This window comes from Giraffa tippelskirchi, chromosome 9 (genome assembly GCF_054371585.1).
Source record: "Giraffa tippelskirchi isolate mGirTip1 chromosome 9, T2T-mGirTip1v1.2.pri, whole genome shotgun sequence".
In the NCBI taxonomy this organism is placed as follows: domain Eukaryota; kingdom Metazoa; phylum Chordata; class Mammalia; order Artiodactyla; family Giraffidae; genus Giraffa; species Giraffa tippelskirchi.
This window is the reverse complement of record NC_137283.1, coordinates 39759550-39779649: the sequence shown is the minus strand read 5'-3', so window position 1 is coordinate 39779649 and position 20100 is coordinate 39759550. Positions and strand designations below refer to the sequence as shown.

The 20100-nt window shown below is 40.6% G+C and overlaps 1 protein-coding gene across 42 annotated transcripts in view; it reads right to left on the bottom strand.

The window, feature by feature from the left end:
* The window catches only part of FHIT (fragile histidine triad diadenosine triphosphatase), a 1651033-nt gene that overhangs the window by 294468 nt on the left and 1336465 nt on the right, over positions 1–20100 (bottom strand). For 26 of the 42 annotated variants that reach the window (XR_014063952.1, XM_081524685.1, XM_081524680.1 and 23 more), the window contains 2 exons: positions 6007–6152; positions 4616–4645 (listed from right to left, as the gene is read on the bottom strand). Coding sequence is in view for 41 of the 42 variants with exons in the window: in XM_081524685.1 (XP_081380811.1) it covers positions 4616–4645; positions 6007–6152 (176 nt within the window). In the remaining variant the exon portion in view is untranslated. Of the gene's footprint in view, positions 1–4615; positions 4646–6006; positions 6261–20100 lie in introns of all 42 variants that reach the window. The other 16 variants (XM_081524706.1, XM_081524702.1, XM_081524701.1 and 13 more) reach the window with 1 other exon arrangement.

Genomic DNA, 20100 nt, shown 5'->3' with positions numbered 1-20100 from the left:
ATGGACAAAGAACGTTGCCTGCCATTAAGCCATCACCTATTGCAGCAGCTCCTATAGTGCACCCTGAGGGGAATTCAGGAAGGAGAAAAAGTGGATATCGGCCCTAGAGAGTAAGATGTATATCAAAGGGATGATTTCAACAATCCAGACTCTTGCACCTTTCCATATACAGAGAAGCGGTAAAATCATTACCGTGAGATGAAGGTTTTTTTGTGTGATCATCAGTAATCTTTTGATGTTCTACTACATTTTTTTTCCAGTAAAACTCATATATATCCTGGCGTCTCTTTTATCTCTTTGGAACAGTTTGTCTGAGCTATCTGAGAGGCTGCCTTCCCAGGCTATAGTCCTCAGTAGAGTCTCAGAATAAAACATAACCCACAACTGTTAGGTTATGGGGTTTTGTTTTTAGTTGACAAATGCAAACAGGATAGGGAGTGCGGGGCTTAGGAGGGCTACTTCAGATGGGAGGGGGTATATGGGAGGGCTAATGATAAAGCAACATCTGGTTGTATATGTACATGATGAGGTGCTGTGTGCTTAGTTGCTCACTTGTATCTGACTCTGTGGTCCCATGGACCATATCCCACCAGCTCCTCTCTCCATGGAATTACCCATGCAAGAATATTGGGGGAGGTTGCCATTTCATACTCTAGGGGATCTTCCCTACCCAGGGATTGAACCCTCATCTCTTGTGTCTCCTGCATTAGCAGGTGGATTCTTTACCACTAGCGCCACATTGGAAGCCGCTTGTACATGGTGATATATGTCAAGAGATGCATACGGTGGTGCATGGCTGAGGCCAGAAAAAAGGGATCATTTCTCAAGCCTGTAGGATATTCAAATTGCTTCAACAATCACCTAGTGGATAGCGGTGCCCTCTTACTTTTAAACTGAAACAGGAGAGTGAATAATCACTGAGAAGTAAGAGGTCACTTTTTTAGTTTGAGATTTCCCTTTCCTGTCACAAATGCCTCTCTGAATAAGCTAGTCTCCCTTGTTCTTTGCAAAGAAGAATTTAAAACCCACAAAACAAAAAACCCTAAAGGGGCCCCATGTTCAAGAGGCTCACTCAGTGGTGCACCTCCACTAACAACAATGGTTGCTTCAGGGGACGAGACCATTACTGGGCTTATTGCTACTCCCACACAGTGTGAGACAAAAACGGTTTAGAACCCAGGTATCGGGCGGGATATCAAGAGACAGAAGCAAAGATGAACAAAACAGTCACTGCGTTTTCCATGGCAGGCTGTCAAATACTGCTTCCTAATATTCGACTGTGTGAATTTCAAAATCTGAAACGCTCAGTCAGATTTTGTTTTCAAAACCCAATAGCTAGGGGCTTCCCTGGTGGTCGAGTGATTAAGAATCCACCATGCAATGCAGGGGAAACAGGTTCAATTCCTGGTCTGGGAAGATTCCACAGGCCACAGAGCAACTAAGCCTGTGCAACACAACTGCTGAGCCTGTGCTCCAGAGCCCAAGAACCACCACAAGAGAAGCTACCGCAATAAGAAGTCCTGCGCCACAACTAGAGAGTAGCCCCTGTCCAGTGCAACTAGAGAAAAGCCTGTACAGCAACAAAGACTCAGTGCAGCCAAAAATAATAATAAATAAATAATTAAAACAACAAAACCCAACAGCTAAATATTGACGATGCAGTTTTGTTCTCTGGTGGGGTTGACTCCTGGCTTCCTTGGGTCAAGTTTATGGGGCCATCACCACATACTGTTTTATCACCAGGCAACAGCAAGACAAGTAAGTATCTACAATCTGAGAAGACTCATGGGATGCACATGTTAACAGTGAAGACTCAAAAGCCCCAGACACAAAGATTCTAAGTCAGTAGATTGAGAATAAAAACAGAATCAACCTTTCTATTAAAGTAACATGAAAAGTAATTCTTAGGTAGGTAGTATAAGAATCATACTTAGAAAAAATAGATTAGACAACTTTTGATATGTAGACTTGTTCTAAAAGGACAGTTTTCAAAACTTTGTCATCCGCTGAGATCAAAGTTGTATGTACGTGCATGCCCAATTTAGTCACATCCAACTCTTTGTGACACTATGGACTGTAGCCTACCAGGATCCTCTGTCCATGGGATTCTCCAGGCAAGAATACTGGAATGGATTGCCATGCCCTCCTTCAGGGAATCTTCCTGACCCAGGGATCAAACCCATGTCTCCTGTGTTGCAGGTAGATTCTTTACCGCTGAGCCACTGGGGAAGTCCAGTTGTATGTACAGCTGACTCTTAAAACCTGGGGGTTAACAGTTCCAAACCTCCCTCAAAGTGGAAAATCCATGTATAATTTATAGTCAGCCCACATACATGCACTTCTGCATCTGCAGATTCCACCAACCACTGATCTGTATTACTATAGTATTTACTACTGAAAAAATGCCTATATAAGTGAACCTTCACCATTCAAACTTCTGTTATTCAAGGGTCAAATGCATGTGGATGTTTTCTTTTAGCCATTTAATATTACACAAAGGGTTTGAGATGGGCCAGCTAATTCATATGGGAGAAATCCTATGATCACTTAGGAAACAAATGAAAGATGTCCAAAAGAACATAATCTACCAAAAACTGTAAAAAATAAAAAATAAAAAAAAAAATCCAAAAACTGTAATCTAAAAATAAACAAACAGCTTAAACTAAAATACAATGGTAATAATGATAAGAACCACATTCAATAGTTTATACCTGAGTGCTATACTACAAAAATTACTCCATCATCGCCACCAAAGCTAAAAAAATCATTAAAAATTTTGACCAGATCACTGGGACATGAAAAAGTAGTCACTACTAGAGTCAGAGAGTCTACAGCCATGGTAGTCAGCCATACTAGATTCGGTGCTTGTTGGGGTTTTTTGCTTTTTTTTTTTTAAGTTTTATTGCCATTTTTAATTGAGGTATAATTCAAATAACATAAAAGTTACCATTTTCAAAAGCACAATTCAGTGGGTTTTAAAAATATTCATAACGTTGCACAACTACCACCACTAATTCCACCACTAATCATCCCCAAAAGAAACTCCTACTCATTAGTACTCATTTCCCATTCCCTTCTTCCTACAGCCCCTGGTAACCACTAATCTACTTTTTGTCTCTATTCAGTGCCTGCTTGCCTAGGAAATATTTTAATGTTCCATTCAGAATCCTGAAATAAAATTTTGAGATCGTATAACCTATATACTCATATACATTTCAGCTGTGTTTCCTTTGTGCACTCCATCAACCTGTGCACACCTCTTGACAAGGTCGGAATTTCTCCCATTACCCCTATGCCTCTGCAGCGTTACTGTCAACGGCTGGAGGAATTCCATTAAATAGAAACTGCACAAAGAAAGCATCTAGCTCATCTGCTAGTTTGGGGTTTTATATTTGAATATTGATTTTTTAAAAAGTCTAGCAACTGGGTTTCTGTATTTCAAAAAACAATTTCAAAATGAAGCTACTCCTATTAGACTGTTTTTGTTTTTTTTTAACCATCTGCATGTTTGGAAGCCAAGCACAGAGGTTGAGAAAAGCTGAGAATCCCATCTTTATCACTCTGTGTGTCTGGAGCAAGGCTAAGCTCTTTTTTTATCATAAGGAATTACATTTTCTCCTTAAAGAACTTCCCAGAGATTCTGTGTGAAAAGCCCCATGGTAGCTGTGTTAAGCATTACAGCCACATGCAGATGAGCATCACAGGCACATTAAGTTTATCTGGCATTGCTTGGTACCAAGTATTACCTTACTTGCTCACAGCCAGTCTCAAAGCCATAAAACCTTATTTCACAAAAATGTAACATTAACACCCCAGTTAGACTTGCTTCTGATTTCTAACATGGAGGGGGGAAGAAAGAAAGAACTTTTCTATGATTTTGGCTTAGGAACTAACTGCATAGGAATTTGCATTTGTATGAAGGGGACTGAAAATCAGCTTCAGAATCATCCAGGATTTCATTCTCTTATTTTGTTTTATTAAGAAAACAGAAACTATCCTAATAAATCCTCCTTCCCTCTTCTGGCACACTTAAAACCCATTTCTGAGCTCCACTGACTACATCATGTTGAACTTTGGTTTTAAGTACAAAGGGAGGTAAAGAATAGGTTGTGTGGGTGGACAGAAAGAGAACAGAGGAGAACACAGGTGGAGGATGTAGGGACAACCCAAATGTGGGGCCACTACATGAGCAAGCCCTCTGCTCAACATTAGCAAAGCGACAATAGATGGCATAGAGAGCTAGCAGGCTGTAAGGGGGGCCCCGGCCTCACAGGAGACACAGCAATCCGTACCCGCTATGTAGCATTCTAGACGCCACCTCCCATGAGCTCCTTGGACTCTGGCTTGCATTTCAGTACTCCATGATTTAGTCTCCGTTTGAGCATTTGGACAACAATAATTTCACTACAAAAGGTAAATGTCTTGTAAACTAATGGGAAACATATTGGTTGGCAAAGTTTATAATGTCAGGATTTATGGCTCTAACACCGAGGGTCTCTCTGACCTCGAAGATAACATAGTGAAACAGTAATGTGCTCTAAATGACTCAGTGTGATTTTTTATTAGTTCTCATAATCACCCCCTATTAATTTGTATGCACAGAATAAGCACTCACCTTCACAGTCTGTCCGGCTTCAGGGCCATCCTAGAAATAGGAAAACAAAGAAAAAAAAAAAAAAAAAACCAGAGGTGAGAACAGATAGAAGGTATCTCCTGCTTATTCAGAAATACTGCCCATTAATAATTTAGATCCAATTTCATTGTGTGTTAATTTATAGTTTCCTCATGGGGACCGTGAGCTTCAAATGTGTGGAATCTGACAGTTCTACATTTCTGCCTGAGAGTAAGTGAGAAGTTATGTATAAAAATGATACAAATTATCCAGTGAGCCAACCCCCTTCCTACTTTTCATGCTCTTTGCTTTCGGCTATGGTTTTAATTGCATTAAAGGAAAATTGGAAACGTTTGGGGAGGTGAAGTATCCTACCTTTTGGTTATCTTTAAACCAGATGTAGTTTAATTAATGTCTGATGACTTTAAGTCTCAATTTAGGAAATCTGCTATAAACATAATCCACTGGGCAAGAATATGGGCTCTCACACAGCAACAGCAGGGAGAGTGGGCCCTTCCTGGCTGTTGTGACCTTGAGAGAAAGTGTGGAAGGAAGTGTTATTCTAGCTGGACTCTTTCCCTATCCTGGGTTCTCCCCTGGGATTTCTGAGGCCCAACAAAACTATTTGTTGAGATAGTTGAAAATAAGCAAACAAATCCAGTCATTAGCCATGATATAAAGCAAAAGTAAATGTTCATCTGGTTTGGAATAGCAGAACAAATAGTGTTTCTAAAATCAGAAATTTCAAAATTAAACTAGATCTCTGCAAATTTAGGAAAGTCTTTCAACTCCTAGGACCCAGACTACTTGGGATGAGAATTTGTGCCTCGCTGTAGCCAAGACGAAGCAGACCTGTGTCATCAGTGGTTTTCAGACCTGTTGGTTCTCAATCCATTAGTGGGTCCTAAAGTCAACCTGATAGGTTGTGATCTGCACTACAGACAAAAGAAATCATGTAAGAGGGAAAAAAACAAACAAAAGAAAAACAAAACTACTGTGTTGACCAAGAAGTTTGTTTGGACTTTTTCTTTCTGATGACATCTTACAGAAAACCCTTAACGGGCTTTTTGGCCAACGCAGTATCAGGCTGCCTGCGTGCCCAGTCGCTCAGTCACGTCCGACTCTGCGACCCCATGGACTGCAGCCCGCCAGCCTCCTCCATCCATAGAATTTTCCAGGCAAGAATCCTGGAGGGGGTAGCCGTTCCCTTCTCCAGGGGATCTTCTTGACCGAGGGATCGAACCCAAATCTCCTGCATCTACTGTACTGGCAGGTGGATTCTTTAGCACTGAGCCACCTGGGCAGCCAATATTACGCTGCACAAAATGGGGCAACACTGGCATGGGAGAGAGTTCAAGGATGAAAAATAATTTCTGAGCTCTGTGCACACCCACCTGCATGGAAAACGTGAGCGAGGTGCCCTGGAAATGCTTCTCCACCGCCGTGCCAACTCTCTGTGCTGCCTGAAACAAGTCAGCCACTTCTTCAGGACTCATGTCTCGGAAGCGCTCCACTGGCCGGAGGGGACACACGAGGACATCTGCAGTGAGGTCTGTTAAGGTACACTCTGCTTGCTTTAGGGCACACTTTCGCCAAGAAGTTTATACCTATAGCACTGAATCAGGCCCAGGGCCTGAACTCACAAAGGCTGAGGGATAAAAGAACAAATATTTACCAACCACTGAACTCCAAGGAGTTCAAACAGAGCTGACAAACACGGCTAATTATACTCTGAAGGAGAAGCTGTGGTGCCCTGAAAAAGTTCTTTTAACAGAAAAAGACATCAGTGTTCAAAAAGGCTTAAGTGCTGGCTGAAGTAATTATGCCATGAGGCACGATCTATTCTGGACAGTTATCTCCCGAACTCTATTCTGAAGCTCAGTCTTCTCAAGCAGCCAAAGGCTCTGGGTTGGAAAAGCAATTGGAATCTTCATTTGTTTTTTCTATGAAGAGCATCATGGTTAAGACTTTAACATCAAAATCTCTCTAGAAGAATAGCTAATGAAAAGATAATAGCAGTTTTCTTTTTTAAAGGAGTAGAGACATTCTGAAAATGTACAGCCAACTGCATTTATAACAAGGAGATGTGCCACATGGTTAAGCAATTTATGTTGTCTGTGCAACTGAAACCATCTTAATGTATTCTATTAGTCAGACTAGTCAACATATTTACATTATTGGTCTGAACAAACAAGAGTCTAGAGAGAAAGGATACATGTTTGATCATTTGTGGGTAGCAAATAAACATTCAATGTCACATCATCGGTAACATTTCACTTCCTTTTTGTATTTTAACTCATCATATATGTATGCGTATACACACAGAAACATGTACACATACATATGTATACACACACAAGCTACACTGAATTTCTTGTATATTTTTCAGGTACCAGCAGGAGAAAAAAAGCTAATGTTCTTTTCTGTGTCTTTCTTTTTTCTTGTTTTAAAAAGAGCATGCTTCTGCCTTGAGCCAAGGAGCTAAGGGGCATAATAAAACCACAAGTTTGCAATTGCTTGTCTCACCAGAATATCAAGCATTTTAGCTCCCCATACTGTTGGTAGGACTCAGGGCCCAGGGGGAAATGCACTGAGCTCAGCTGGGCAGGTTTGATTTCCATAAGACAAGGCGGGGAGCGGGGGGGGGGGGAGAAAAAGGGAAAACTGATTACTTTTGCTCATAACCAGGAAATTCATGTCAATGGTAAACTAGGAAAAGGAGTATTTGTTTAATCTCAGTTCATTTTTCAAGAGAGAAGGGAGGCCTTTACGCACAGGGCATCTGATACTTAAAAAGATAATTATCCTTCTTTGCAGGGCTGCTTTATTATCATGGGTCAATGAACCGTTTAGAAATGAAGAATTTCCTTTCATTTCCTTTTAGCAGATTGCCAGCCTCCACTCCCACTGAGTTGCTTTTTTTTTTTTTTTGGTCGTTGTTAAAAGAGACCTTTCCCAGTCTTCCTCCTCTCTGTTTTAATTTACACCCTCCCTTAGGCTCTGACTTCACCAAACCACAGCAAGATGACAACTTTGCAAGCTTCCAACAACATTCATAATTACTGTGGCTGGCAATGTCTACACACAGCAACTAGGTGGGGAAGGGAATAATATTTTATTTAAACAACTGCTGACTGTGAAAATGGGTGGAATGAATCTGGCAATCTTTGTATCTAATGTAACTTTAGTAATATGAATAACATCTAAAATGTTTTTCATTTTTAATGTCATAAAAATCGCAATACCTGTTCATTTTGCTTGCCTGATGCTAAAGGCTTAGCTTAACTTAATGTTTAATGACTCCAATTATTTATGAAACTGAACCAAAATGGCTGAACTGAGGTATTTTATCTTGTGTATACCTAACTGCAGGGTGATACAACACATACATTTATCATTTTAACTGAATATTAGTAATACAACATGTCACAAAACAGTTAAACAGACTTCACACATTCTCACTTAGGTAAACATTTTTCACCAACCCATTTATGCAACGTTGTCCTGACATAATATTCCTGGCAACCCAACCCTTTGATAAAAAGTCATCTTATCTGCATATAACACACACACACACATATCTTGATGCAAAAAAAAAAAAAAAAAGAAGAAATGGAGATTACTGTCAAACGTGCTTACTGGTGGTCATATGGATGATCACTGTCTTTGTTCTGTTGGGACCCTGAGGATGGCCACACAGGCATCTAAACCTAGAAATGACCCACACAGGTGGGCTCCACGTCCCTCTACAGGGAGGCAGTGGGGCCTGGTGTTACACATAGTGGGGGTTGGCAGCCCCTGGGTGGGTGCAGTGTGAGTAGTTGACCTGGCCGGTGGCAGACTTGCTCAGCAACACACTCCCTGGGGTCATTCCAGGCACTAATTGGGCATCAGAAAGTCAGGATCGACTATTTTCTCTCAGTTCCTCTACAGCCAGAGCAGAGCCTGAGTCTCACCCTCAGCGTAGGCGGCATCCTGAGTGATGTCTACCCTCCTTCCGAGTCTCTTTTTCCTCAACATTCTCCTGTATACTATGTTGTTGCTGTTTAATTGCTAAATCACGTCTGATTCTTTGAAACTCCATGGACTGTAGTCTGCCAGGCTCCTCTGTCCTTGGGATTCTCCAGGCAAGAATACTGGAGTAGGTTGCCATTTCTGCCTCCAGGGGATCTTCCCCACCTAGAGATCAAACCACATCCCCTATCTTGGCAGGTGGATTTTTTTCCACTGAGTCACCTGGGAAGCCCTTGTATACTAACCATCTGCGATATGATATTTGCTTTCTTTCTGTTCTTCAAACACACTAAGCTCCTTCCTAGATTTGTGGGGTTTTGTTCTGGTTATTTGTTCTGACTGGATCAATTCCCCTTGATCTTCCCATGGCTGCTTCTAATTCAGATCCTAATCTGAATGCCAGTCTCTCAAAAGAGCATTTAACTGCTAGGGTGTTTATCCGCTACCTATACTCACCCTCCCACCCCCCTTTTTAATCTTTCCATAGCCCTCACCACCAGCTGGCACTTTTGTTGCTTCATTACTACGTATCCAGATGAGAACGGAAGCTCCACACAAGCGAAGCATGTGTCTTGTTTACTGCTAATTTACCACCACCTACAACACCAGAGATACTTAATACGTCTTGCTGGAACGAGAGAATAAATAGCGAACCGGATCTTTGCATCAGACACTTCCGAGTACCAAGATCCCGATGAAACGGTGATGATGTCCAGTTACTTTACAATCATTTACAGGAGATTGGGATAGTCTGCGATATATGTTCTTAATTCAAAGTTTATCCTTCAGATCTAGCATGATTAGAACTAATGTTGGATGAGAGCTAGGGAAATGTCAACTCGTTTTTAATGTAAACTAATTTTCATGTGAGCCCAAAGGGAAATAAAATTATGAAGGTAAAATCCTTTAAAAAAAAACCCTTTTTTTTTAATATAGTAGTTCCTACCTAGAATAGTAGGAAAATAGTAGTTCCTACCTAGAATACTTGGGGTCTCAGACAAACTTTATCTATTAAAGCCCACACAGCAATAAAGACTCAGCATATTCAAAAATGTAAAAAAATGAATAAATGAATAAAATTAACTCACAACTCTCATATTAAAAAGAACGAAACAGCGTCCTGCCCTAAGACAGCGGGCACCATGTGTTGTTCCTAGAGAAACAACTCAGGGAAAGCAAATTAATCTTGAAGAAGAGCAGACAGCTCTCGAAATTCTGCTGCCACTGTTTATATGCCAATTGGTTTAAGGTAATATCACAGATGCAACGTAATTTAATTTGAAGACTCTTAGGCCCTGTTAGTGGGCAAATCCCATATTACTCATAGGCTACAAGAACACCCTTTCTCCTGGGTCCTCTTGGTGCATAATTAACACCTGTCTCTGAAGAGACTTTTCAGCCAACATGCATGATAACCCTCCAAGATGGTAATCTACTCTGTTAAATTTAATACGTTTATCCAGTACTCATCATGTCTGAAAGGCTGTGAAAGAGATTATCAAATAGGATCTAGCCTCACCCTATAATCTAAAGTAGAGACATTCATTTAGTAATAACTTTTTTTTTTTTTTTTAAAGATGAGAAGATCAACAATCATGATTTAGTTCCTGTGGTCAACCAAGAGATTTCTCACAGTCGAAGAAATCAACAAAGGCATTTAAGTTCAGATGAGATTTACACTGGACTTCACAAATAGGAGTGAACCAACCAGAGGGTTGGCTGGCAACCCATTCATCCATCCATCCTATGTCTATAGCCTGCTTTCAGTCTGGGGTCTGTGTGAAGATTTAGGATGCCGAGATGAATGCAAAAGAGTAACTGACCTTCAAGAGTTCACTCCCTATTATCCCAAACTGTCACGTAGCATTAACAGATCCTACGACACATAGCAAGTGCAGTGTTAGTCACTCACTCATGTTGGACCCTTTGTGATCGCATTGACTGCAGCCCGCCAGGCTCCTCTGTCCATGGGATTCTCTAGGCAAAATTACTGGAGTGGGTAGCCATTCCCTTCTCCAGGAGATATTCTTGACTCAGGGATTGAACCTGGGTCTCCTGCAGTGCGGGCAGATTCTTTACCATCAGAGCCACCAGGGAAGCCCATGATGCAGTGAAGTGAAAGTCGCTCAGTCTTGTCTGATTCTTTGCAACCCAATGGACTATACATGGGAATGGAATTTTCTAGGCAAGAGTACTGGAGTGGGCAGCCTTTTCCTTCTCCAGGGGATCTTCCCAACCCAGGGACTGAACCCAGGTCTCCCACGTTGCAGGCGGATTCTTTACCAACTGAGTCACAAGGGAAGCCCCATGACGTAGAGATGAGTGCTATTAATAGAAATCAGTACAGACAGTTGTGGGAGCGCAGAGGAGGCAGATCTAACTGACTAGGGGTCTTAGATCAACTCTTCAGTATGGTCCCGCATTTCCATCTTCTAAAATCAGAAACTATTTCTCTAAATTTGTACCAAAATATTTTGTCCTTGAAAATGGCCTAGCAGTGGATGCATCAAAGTTGCCAGACATTCTTCCTTTGGCCAAAATCACTGTTTTGCCTATCTGTGTACTCTCTCTCCCGTTGACTTCATCTTTCCAACAAATCAGTGGAGTACTATTATAATTCCTATTTTTCAGATGAGGAAATTACAGTTTACAGAAAATAAGAAATATGTGGAAGACAGCACACTCCAGATGAGACTAAAAGTAGAATTCAACTCAAGCCCATCTGAGTCCAAAGTCCATGTTATTAAGTATAATAGCTTTGTGATGTTATACTTTTTATAGCTTTCATGACTCAGTCTCTGTGAGTCCTCTTATTAAAAGCATGCCCTCCATTGCCAGAGTCCTTCTGTTCATGGAAGAGATTCATGCTTTTCATGAAATACAAATACACTGTGCAAAACTGCTAAGGGCCAGAGGAAAACCCTTTCTTCAAATGAAGATAGGAGACATACGTCCCTACAGTGGAGGGGGCTTAGTGCTGGGCAGAGGAAGCCTTGAGAATGCCCTGGTTCTACCAGGGAACTGTGAACAAGGGGATCAAGAATAAGAGACCTATCTCATATCAGCGGGAGCAAGCCAGAGGGACGCAGAGCCTGTGTTTTCGCCCTTTTCCGTCTTTGAGCTTCAGTTTCTTCAAGGTATCTTGGGCTCTCCTGGGATGACAGATTGGAGGAAGATTAGATATTACAGCCAATATCAATGAGTCAGGCTGTCAGATGCACTGAAAATCCCATTGCTTGTCAGATAGTCTAATTATTGGGAGCCATTGACTTTCTCATGGCATCATTTGTATCACCAAGGACTACCAGAAACTGGATAATGCCTTTTCTTTCCCTCTTCCTCTCCACTCTCACCACCCGTCCAGAAGTGACTGTCTCTATCCTTTTGGATGAACTTGTAGGGAGTTTTTGTCACATTAAAGTGAGGTGGCAACATTCCAGGCCCTGTGCTGAACTCTTACTGACACACAGCCAATTCAGAATACTCACAATTCAGGAAAGAAATCAAGTGGAACCTTTTCACCAGTGAAATGCCTAAAGATACTGTGCTAGTTTATTCACCAATACAAACATAAGAATCCCTCCCATGCTACATGTCCTTTTGCAAAGTGACTTGGCTGCTCCTCTCATCAAGTGTTGGAATCTATTTCCCTTCCTGCTGAGTTTGGGCCGGCTTTTGGCTTGCTTTGATCAGTGGAAGGTGATGAGAGTGTTGCTATGTGACTTCCCAAAGTCAGGCCTTAACAGACTTTGCAACTTCTAGGGTTTTTGTTGTTGTTATTCTTTTGGAAACCTGAGACCAACATGCTATAAAAAACCCCAGCTAGGCTTCTGCAGAAAAATCACTAGGTCATGTCCCACTCTTTGTGACCCCGTGGACTGTAGCCCGCCAGGTTCCTCTGTCCATGGGATTTTCCAGGCAAGAATACTGGAGTGGGTAGCCATTTCCTCCTCCAGGGGATCTTCCTGACATAGGGATTGAATCCACATCTCCTGCATTGGCAGTTGTGTTCTTTACCACCGAGCTACCAAGGAAGCCCCACCTCTGAGCAGTCACCACCCACTGGAGTATGCTTGTTGTCACAGGAGACCCATATATTCTCTTTGGGGCTTCCCATACCACTTTATGAACCGAAGAAAAAAAAAGACTGCAAAGGTCTGGTGGAGTTGAAAACAAAATGAGATGCTGTAAAAGTGAGAATTGTCTCAACTATAGCAAATGATCATTATTGTTGCTGCATTTCTGTTTAAAAAATTTTTGATAAGTTTAGAATTTGCTCATCAAGGATAATAATTGATGATTTAAAAATAATCTTATGAGCATTTCCATGACGAATATGAACTATTTAAATACAGAGTCGTGACAGAGAAATGGAAATGTACTGATTCTGATGGTTAATTAAAGAAGACAAGCAGAATATTATTCTCAGAGTTGCTCAGGCTTGCTCCCATTTATTTTTCCATATCTGATCTATTCTAGGACTTCAGAATAGAAAAGTCACTAAAATAAATCAAACCATCAAAATATTACTGATTCTGATGTAGCTGATTAGCATGTGTATGTATGAATATGGAGTAAGTCAGCATCAAATAATATGATGAAGAATTAAGAAAAAAAGAATCAGTCATTCTTCTGAACTAATTTTAAAAAACCTGTATTCATCTCTACGAAGATCAGTATGCAGTTTAATGACAAGAAAGGAACATTCCAGCTTGTACTGTAGACTTCCGCAGACCCTGTAAAATGAATTATCTGTTCTAACAAATAATCCTAGTCCTTGCAAATATTTAAAATAATTCTTAATTCACTTCAAAAAACAACACCAGGATGATTATGAAGTATTTTTAAGAAAGATTCAATTAATTTGAGTTAAGTAGCACAGTTGAGAAGTACAGTTGCGGAGTTTTGAATCAAAGTAGGTGGCATCTCAAAAGTCATCTCCCACTCATGATGTAGGCACTTCTGTGACATTTTTTTAAATAAGAAAGGTAGAAATATTATCCCCAAAATTAACTAATATAGTTCTAAAGAAGCATATTGACAGTTTGGGCCATACCTTTCTTTACTGGATATTAACATATCCACTTCAGTAACTCAAAGACTTCATGGAATATTCATCAACCATAAATATAAATGGCATGAATGTAATTTTAACAAAATTTAATTTCCAGAGTATGATACATTCCAGGACAATGGAATTAAGATAATGACAGTATTCTGCTCACACCTGGATCTCAGGGCAAGCAGCTCACAAGTTCCCTCTAGAATTCTCATGTTGTGTCCTGGAGAATGCTTTGAGCCAAAGACACAAGTCCTTAGTCATCTGTGGGAGAATAATCAGATATCTTTTTCCTGATAGTTCTGCCCTGAGCAAACCCCAAAACTTCTGCACTGGTTTGGATGCTCAGAGGGGAGAGCCACATTTGTAAGGAGAAGTAAACGGGTGACTTTCACAGGTGAAGCTCAATATTGAAAAAACAAACAATCCAATCAAAAAATGGTCAGAAGACCTAAACATGCATGTATCCAAAGAAGATGGCCAAGAGGCACATGAAAAGATGGTGAACCTCACTAATCATTAAAGAAATACAAATCAAAACTACCACCTCACACTGGTCAGAAAGGCCATCAACCAAAAAAAAAAAAAAAAATCTACAAACAATAAATGCTGGAGAGGGAATAGAGAAAGGGAACCCTCTTGCACTGTTGGTAGGAATGTAAAGTGATACAGTCACTGTGCAGAACAGTAAGGAGGTTACTTAAAAAACTGAAAATAGAACTACCATACGACCCAACAATCTCACTACTGGGCATATAATCTGAGAAAGTGAAAAGTGAAAGTCTCTCAGTCGTGTCCGACTCTTTGCAACCCCACAGACTGTAGCCTGCCAGGCTCCTCTGTCCATGGACTTCTCCATGCCAGAATACTGGAGTGGGTAGAAAACTGTAATTCAAAAATACACATGCACCCCACTGTTTACTGCAGCACTATTTACAGTAGCTGGGACATGTAAGCAACCTAAATGCCCATCAACGGATGAATGGATAAAAAAGATGTGGTACATATACATGATGGACTATTCAGTTCAGTTCAGTCGCTCAGTCGTGTCCGACTCTTTGTGATCCCATGAATTGCAGCACGCCAGGCCTCTCTGTCCATCACCAACTCCCGGAGTCTACCCAAACCCATGTCCATCGAGTCGGTGATGCCATCCAACCATCTCATCCTCTGTCGTCCCCTTCTCCTCCGCCCCCAATCCTACCCAGCATCAGGGTCTTTTCCAATGAGTCAACCTTTCGCATGAGGTGGCCAAAGTACTGGAGTTTCAGCTTCAACATCAGACCTTCCAATGAACACCCAGGATTGATCTCTTTTAGGATGGATTGATTAGATCTCCTTGCAGTCCAAGGGACTCTCAAGAGTCTTCTCCAACACCACAGTTCAAAAGCATCAATTCTGCGGCACTTAGCTTTCTTCACCGTCCAACTCTCACAACCATACATGACCACTGGAAAAACCATAGCCTTGACTAGACGGACTTTTGTTGGCAAAGTAATGTCTCAGCTTTTAAATATGCTATCTAGGTTGGCCATAACCTTCCTTCCAAGGAGTAAGCGTCTTTTAATTTCATGGCTGCAGTCACCATCAGCAGTGATTCTGGAGCCCCAAAAAATAAAGTCTGACACTCTTTCCACTGTTTCCCCATCTATTTCCCATGAAGTGATGGGACCAGATGCCATGATCTTAGTTTTCTGAACGTTGAGCTTTAAGCCAACTTTTTCACTCTCCTCTTTCACTTTCATCAAGAGGCTCTTTAGTTCTTCTTCACTTTCTGCCATAAGGGTGGTGTCATCCGCATATGTGAGTTATTGATATTTCTCCTGGCAATCTTGATTCCAGCTTGTGTTTCTTAGTCAGCCATAAAAAGAAAGAGAACTGGGTCATTTGTAGAGATATGGATGGATCTAGAGTCTGTCATACAGATTGTAGTAAGTCAGAAAGAGAAAAATATCATATATTTAAGCAGATATATGGAATCTAGAAAAAGGGTACCGATGAAACTATTTGCAAGCAGGAATAGAGACTCAAGATGTAGAGAATAAATATGTGGACATGGGGTGTGGGGGCGATGAACTGGGAGATTGAGACTGATGTGTGTGCACTGCCATGTGTAAAACAGACAGCTAGCAGGAACCTGCTTTACAATACAAGAAGCTCAGTGCTCTTTGATGTACAAGTGCTCTGTGACAACTTAGACGGGAGGGAGGGGGTGGGGGCGGGGTGGAGGACCAAGAGGGAGGAGATACACACACACACACACACACACACGCACACACACAAAGAGCTGACTCATTTCGCTGTATAGCAGAAACTAATACAACACTGTAAAACAACAACACCCCAATAAAAAACAAAAAGAAATAAAAATCCTAAACAATAACAACCAAAAAATAAAAGAAGAAGAAAGTAAAATGAAAGAGGAGGCTTCAGCCAGAAAACATTCTCGTGCAGATTCTTTGGTTTAAATTTTACATACTCTGTGAATATTTCAAGGAAAAAGAATCCTATATTATCCTAAGAGAATTGGAAAAGAAAAAAGAAAAAAAAAAAAGAACGTTGCATGCTTACATTAAACTAACTATGTGGGGGAAAAGTAATATCAGAAAGGGAAGGAAAAATAACATAACACTTGTTTGCTGCCTACTATGTCCTAGTGATAATCAGCAATAGCATGTCTTGATGAGTTGTACTATAAAGAAACATATTTTACCTCATTTCAGTGTTTCTTAACCTTCTTTGACCATACAAATGTGTTTGTTTTTTTCTCTTGTGTACTGTCTGTTAACATCTCATGGGAGCAGTGTTCTGGGGAACCGCTGTAGGAAACACTCTACCAGGTACCTGGATGCTTCTGTGACCTTGGGAGGCAGGGAAACAGCATGGATGATTTTCATACATGACCCTAGTTAGGTTTTTCACTTTATTACTGTGTGGCTTTGGATGTGTAGTTTCACTTTTTTGGTCTCTAGTTTGAATGTGGGAAAATAAGGGTGATATTATCTACATCAAAGGATTGCTGATTATCACTAGGACATAGTAGGCAGCAAACAAGTGTTATGTATTTCTGAATTTTCAAAAAAAAAGATACTAAGCAGTTTTTCTATATTTTTTAATAGTAAGAGTATTTTTTTGTAGAATATTGTATACAACAAGTGTTTCAGAGGAATTTCGTCTACTGAACTTCTTTTGGGAATACTGAGCATCCTTTATCTATACCAAGAGATGCCTGAAGATTTCTGTGTTTTAACCAACAAGTAGAGCACATATCCTAGTAATCATACGAGCAAAGCAAGAGGGCCTTCTGCTTCATGAAATTCGCTGAGAAGCTGAGCGTTAAGATACATTGAATAGGACATGGCAGTCATTAGTGCAAAAGGCTCACTATTTCAATTTTTGTCAGGTCTAGGCATGTGACAGGATTATACTCCCTGGATCCTCATGGTTGGGTAAAGTTGAAGGAATTCCAGCCAAGGAGTCGTGAGCAAAAGTGATTATGTCACTTATAGACTAGAGCGTTTAACTGCCAGTATCAGACCTCAAAGCTCTTCTTCCTTCTCCAAGCCAACCAGCAATGTCAGCGTGTCTTTGGAACTAGGACTAGGACCAGCCAGCCAGTGGGGTGGGGGCACTTTGCTCATCACCTGTTCCCCTAGCACAACACCAAGTTTATGAAAAGGGTTTCCTCTCTTCTGCTAACTCCAAGTAGCCTGTGTAGCTGCTTAGAGCAGTCTGTCCAAGAGGACTCTGAGCCCTTGGTAGGGATGAGGGAAGAATGGGGAGATTTACTAGTTCAGTGATGGACAGAGAAGCCTGGCGTGCTGCAGTTCATGGGGTCGTAGAGACAGGATTTAGCAACGGAACAACAACGAACCACAACAACAGCTGCCATGAGGGAAAGAAGAACATCAGCATACAAACAAACGGTCTGCCATTCTCTCATTAGGGCAAAAGGAAAGACTATTTCCAAGACTCTTTCCTCTTCCTTAACAATATGGAATCATTTCTCACTCTTACAACATCTCTAAGTAATTGTTATGAAAATTCAGTATTCTTGGTACGGTCCTAGAAATATACAGAAGCTAGTGAACTTTAAATAAGTATGGTGAGGAGAGTACTGACAAAGAAATTTACTGCCACACAGAAGTATCTGTCCATAATTTGCCAACGTAGGCGTAAGAACACAACATAATGACAATGCCATAAAAATGCTCTTAGGTGTTAAGAGTTGGAGAAGAATTTCAGTAGAAGAGGAATGAAGTACACTCAGCAGCTCAAAGAAATATTTAAGGACCATTCCCAATGAGAGATTGAAAAAAACAAAAAACCTACATATACACTCTGCTGTGAGAACCACTTCAAAAAGTCTGTGAAAAACTTTTTTGTCTAGTATAGATCAGAAAGTAATGCTAAAGATCTGCAATTCACAGGAGAGCTGCTGGAAAACCACAAGCAACATAAATAATTTAATAGCACTTTACCATGTACCCATTTATATTCTACCCAGTTTAGGAATAAGGAGAGCTCACGTTCAGTGTCTACTTCTAGAGGGTGGCCAGATTGAAATCCAGCTGTCTCCCTGTACACAGCATCCGTCCAGGGCAAATTCCATCAGGTCCTGAAAAGCACGGATTTCAGCTTCAGGCTTGTTTATGCCCCTCGAGACCCAATGAAAATTCCATTTCCCAGGAGATCTTCAGTGCAGATGGACAAGGCAATGAAGCACCCTAATATCACAGTTCACATACTATGTGAAAGCAAAGAGCAAGCAAATTATGAATTATAGAACACCAGAGACTCCTTCATGGGAGAAAAGAAATAGAAAATGAGAGACAGAAAAAAGGAAGAAGACGTTAAAAGAGAATATTTGGCAGGTAGTGCATTCTTAGAAGATAGGAAACATTCCCTAGCAGTCAGGTTCACCTGGCATCTGTGGTATTCAATATAGGATAGGCCTTTAATGAATATTCAATGAACAAATAAATGGCATGGATGCTTATTAAATGCTTAATCTAGAAAACCTTTCTTTCTAAGATACTATAGAAACAGACCAGACTCAACTTACTAACATGAAAATTACTGAGGGAAATACACTTAAAAAAGACAAAAAAAAAGCTAAGTCCTAAATTTCTAATCTAAAAGACACCTAGTTAAATGTAAATTAGTGCAGCCACTGCGGAAAACAGTATGGAGTTTCCTCGAAACACTAAAACGAGAACTACCATATGACTCAGCAATTCCACACCTAGGTATGCATCTGGAAAAAAAAAAGAACACCAATTCGAAAAGATACATGTACCCCAATGTTCACAGCAGCATTATTCACAATTTTCAAAGTACTTAAGAAACCTAAGTGTACATCAACAGATGAATGGATTAAGAAGGTATGGTGTGTATATATACACATACATGCATATAATGGAATACTATTTAGTCACAAAAAGAAAGGAATTTTGCCATTTGCAGCAACATGGACAGATTTGGAGGGCTTAAGTTAAGTGAAATAAGTCAGAAAGAGAAAGATACTGTATGATATATGGAGCCTAAAAAATATAACAAACTAGTGAACATGATAAAAAGAAAAAGAAGCAGACTCACAGATACAGACAACAAACTAGTAAACCAGGCCTGTCCCCCCTGGAGTTGGCGGTTTGGATTAATTCTACATGCCTAGGGTGGCCTCCAAAACATTTCAGCCAGTGGGGAGTGGAGGTTTGTTGCAGAATCTGAGTCCTCTTTTCGAAAGATCACTCTAAATGTTGTGTAGGAAAAAAAAAAACAAAACATTTCAATCAAAGCAAGGATGAAAGCTGAAGGCCACTGGGGATGTCTTTACCAGAGACTAGATAAGAAATTGAAAACAGGGCTGGACGATGGTGGTGGCAGTGGGGGTGCAGAAATTTTAAGACATATTTCTGAGGAAGGAGCAATAGGACTTACTGATGGAGGTGGGGAGCAAAGGAAAGAGGGGGATCAAAGAAGACTCCAGGGTTTTGGCTGAGGAGGTAGGTAGAAAGTGATGTAATTTAGGAGATAGGTGAATGGAGTCTATGTCATATGGCTCACCATTTAGAGATCTTGGCTTCCTGAATTTGCAGATTTTCTGGAACCAACTAAACAGATTTTCCTAACCTGAGTGTCTAGATGGACTCCAGGGCTCCTGTGAATCTCCTGAAACTGTTTACAAAGCAGAATATGGTGTGCGTGCTTGTGTGTATTTCTTGTTGTCTTTTGGTACTCATCATACAAAAAATTATTAGTCTCTGGACCCCAACAAAGGTAAGAATCACTGATTTACTTTAGCAGAATTATCTGAAATTCATCCCTAAGAGTGGTTACAAACAAGCTCATACTTCTATTCATTTTAGCTTGGATTCTAATAGACCCACTCCTGAAGAGTGAAAAAAACAAAGTT